Here is a 3086-nt window from a genome sequence, read left to right as displayed (position 1 = left end):
CCCATGGTGGAGAGGTTCTTTTTTAGATCCCATGGTGGAGAGGTTCTTTTTTAGATGGAAACGCGCCTGGAACCAAACCGAGCCGAGTCGAGTCGAGCTGGTATTGTCGGTGGAAAAGCGGCACTAGTTACAGACTCAGAACCACGCATAGCCATCAGGTGGGGGTCTAGGTGGGGTCTAGGGGGGTCCAGGTGGGTCCAGGGGGGTCCAGGTGGGTCTAGAGGGGGTCTAGAGGGGGTCTAGTGGGTCTGACATGGTCCTTGTGGTCCCCACGTCTACGTGGTCTCTCTGGGGGGTCTAGAGGGGTCTAGAGGGGGTCTAGAGGGGGTCTAGAGGGGGTCTGACGTGGTCCTTGTGGTCCCCAGGTCTACGTGGTCTCTCTGGGGGGGGTCTACGTGGTCTCTCTGGGGGGTCTAGAGGGGGTCTAGTGGGTCTGACGTGGTCCTCCTTGTCCCCAGGTCTACGTGATCTCTCTGGGGGGTCTAGAGGGGTCTAGAGGGGGTCTAGAGGGGGTCTGACGTGGTCCTTGTGGTCCCCAGGTCTACGTGGTCTCTCTGGGGGGTCTAGAGGGGTCTAGAGGGGGTCTAGGGGGGGTCTAGTGGGGGTCTAGTGGGTCTGACGTGGTCCTCCTTGTCCCCAGGTCTACGTGGTCTCTCTGGGGGGTCTAGAGGGGGTCTAGGGGGGTCTAGAGGGGGTCTGACGTGGTCCTCCTTGTCCCCAGGTCTACGTGGTCTCTCTGGGGGGTCTAGGGGGGGTCTAGTGGGTCTGACGTGGTCCTTGTGGTCTCCAGGTCTACGTGGTCTCTCTGGGGGGTCTAGGGGGGGTCTAGAGGGGGTCTGACGTGGTCCTTGTGGTCCCCAGGTCTACGTGGTCTCTCTGGGGGGTCTAGAGGGGGTCTAGAGGGGGTCTAGTGGGTCTGACGTGGTCCTCCTTGTCCCCAGGTCTACGTGGTCTCTCTGGGGGGTCTAGGGGGGGTCTAGGGGGGGTCTAGTGGGTCTGACGTGGTCCTTGTGGTCCCCAGGTCTACGTGGTCTCTCTGGGGGGTCTAGGGGGGGTCTAGTGGGTCTGACGCGGTCCTCCTTGTCCCCAGGTCTACGTGGTCTCTTTGGGGGGTCTAGAGGGGGTCTAGGGGGGGTCTAGTGGGTCTGACGTGGTCCTTGTGGTCCCCAGGTCTACGTGGTCTCTCTGGGGGGTCTAGGGGGGGTCTAGTGGGTCTGACGTGGTCCTCCTTGTCCCCAGGTCTACGTGGTCTCTCTGGGGGGTCTAGGGGGGGTCTAGAGGGGGTCTGACGTGGTCCTTGTGGTCCCCAGGTCTACGTGGTCTCTCTGGGGGGTCTAGGGGGGGTCTAGTGGGTCTGACGTGGTCCTCCTTGTCCCCAGGTCTACGTGGTCTCTCTGGGGGGCATGCTGATCAGTCAGCCGTTCACCATCGCCGGCTCCGGAAGCACCTACATCTACGGCTACACCGACGCCAAGTACCGGCCCCACATGACCCGGGAGGAGGGGCTGGAGTTCGTCACCAACGGTAACGCTGGTCCCAGTCACATGGTTCTACACCGGGACATTTATCTTCATCGTTTTTTTTCGTTTCTCTTGATGACCGATAATATAATATATAATATAATAGAATGAGAATCCGGTCCACGTCAAAGCTCTTCTATGGTCGGAGCTGTGTTCCAAATCGTTCCCTATTCCCTCACTCACTATTCCCTAGTCAGTGTTTATGATACATTCAATAACAACAAGTTTAAGCAAGCATTCCGATTGGTCAATCCCCGTTCTGGAGCGTGTTTAAACGCCCGGTGAAAGAACGGACAAAAAGATCGTTGCCTAATTACAGAAAAGTATCGCTACGCTAACTAGCCGAAGCTACTTCCATGAGCCTAGTTTCCATAACAACGTTCAACTGACCGAGAGTCGGCTGTCGTTACTATAGGAACTATTTTCTGATGGAGATGAACTCGGGCAGAAAGCTTGAATTTGAGGGCAAATTAACCCACAATATGAAGATATTTGACAATATTGTTGATAATGAAGATGGTTTGTGTTATTGAGTCGTACTTGAAGCACAGGACCTCGTTCCTACGGCTGTGCTTCACGTACCGATAACGACATTCAAGAACGCCATCGAGTGTAAGACTGCTTAAGTGAACTATGTAGGGAACATCGTATGTTCACTCAAATTTGGGGTATTTTATAGTCCACTATGTAGTGAATGAAATGAACCACTGAGAATTCAAACACTGCTACAAAATGGCGAGCACCCTATATAGTGCACTATATCACCCTATATAGTGCACTATATCACCCTATAAAGTGCACTATATCACCCTATATAATGCACTATATCTGTGATGGGGAACGATTTCGAACACAGCTAGCGTGTCAGATGTTAGTGTGGTCCTCACTACAGCTCTGCTCTGGTAGTGTGTGTGTGAGATGTTAGTGTGGTCCTCATTACTGCTCTGCTCTGGTAGTGTGTGTGTGAGATGTTAGTGTGGTCCTCACTACAGCTCTGCTCTGGTAGTGTGTGTCAGATGTTAGTGTGGTCCTCATTACTGCTCTGCTCTGGTAGTGTGTGTGAGATGTTATTATGGTCTGGTTCTCTTCTCCCTGCAGCGCTGGCGTTGGCCATGGGCCGGGACAACGTCAGCGGGGGCGTGGCCCACCTGGTGGTCATCACAGAGGAGGGGGCGGAGCATGTGGTCATCCCCGGCGACAAGCTGCCCAAGTTCCACGACGAGTGAACGAGGCCAGGGGTCAGGGGGTCAGGGGTCAGGGGGTCAGAAGTCAGGGGGTCAGAGGTCAGGGGTTCAGGGGTCAGGGGTTCAGGGGTCAGGGGCCAGGGGTCAGGGGGTCAGGGGCCAGGGGTCAGGGGTTCAGGGTTCAGGGGTCAGGGGTTCAGGGGGTCAGGGGTTCAGGGGTCAGGGGGTCAGGGGTCAGGGGTCAGGGGCCAGGGGTCAGGGGGACGGCCCCCAGAGACGGGACCCGCCTCCACACGGACCGCAGGTCATCACAGACGTTGTGAGGAGTCAATATGAGGAGAAACTGCGTTAAAGCGTCCAGTGCTGTCTTCAGTCTGGGAGT

General features: G+C 56.1%; 1 protein-coding gene across 1 annotated transcript in view; it reads left to right on the top strand.

Annotated features, from left to right (window-relative positions):
• The first annotated feature begins 1379 nt into the window (after positions 1-1379).
• The window catches only part of LOC311371188 (proteasome subunit beta type-6-B like protein-like), a 1762-nt gene continuing 55 nt past the window's right edge, over positions 1380-3086 (top strand). The window contains exons 1-3 of the mRNA XM_084489392.1: positions 1380-1524; positions 2619-2766; positions 2939-3086. The exon at positions 2939-3086 is cut by the window's right edge and continues 55 nt beyond it. Coding sequence (XP_084345518.1) covers positions 1404-1524; positions 2619-2746 — 249 coding nt within the window. The 5' untranslated portion in view covers positions 1380-1403 and the 3' untranslated portion in view covers positions 2747-2766; positions 2939-3086. The remainder of the gene's footprint in view (positions 1525-2618; positions 2767-2938) is intronic.

This window comes from Micromesistius poutassou (genome assembly GCF_964030765.1).
Source record: "Micromesistius poutassou genome assembly, contig: SCAFFOLD_1699, whole genome shotgun sequence".
In the NCBI taxonomy this organism is placed as follows: Eukaryota; Metazoa; Chordata; class Actinopteri; order Gadiformes; family Gadidae; genus Micromesistius; species Micromesistius poutassou.
This window is presented reverse-complemented; position numbering and strand designations above follow the sequence as displayed.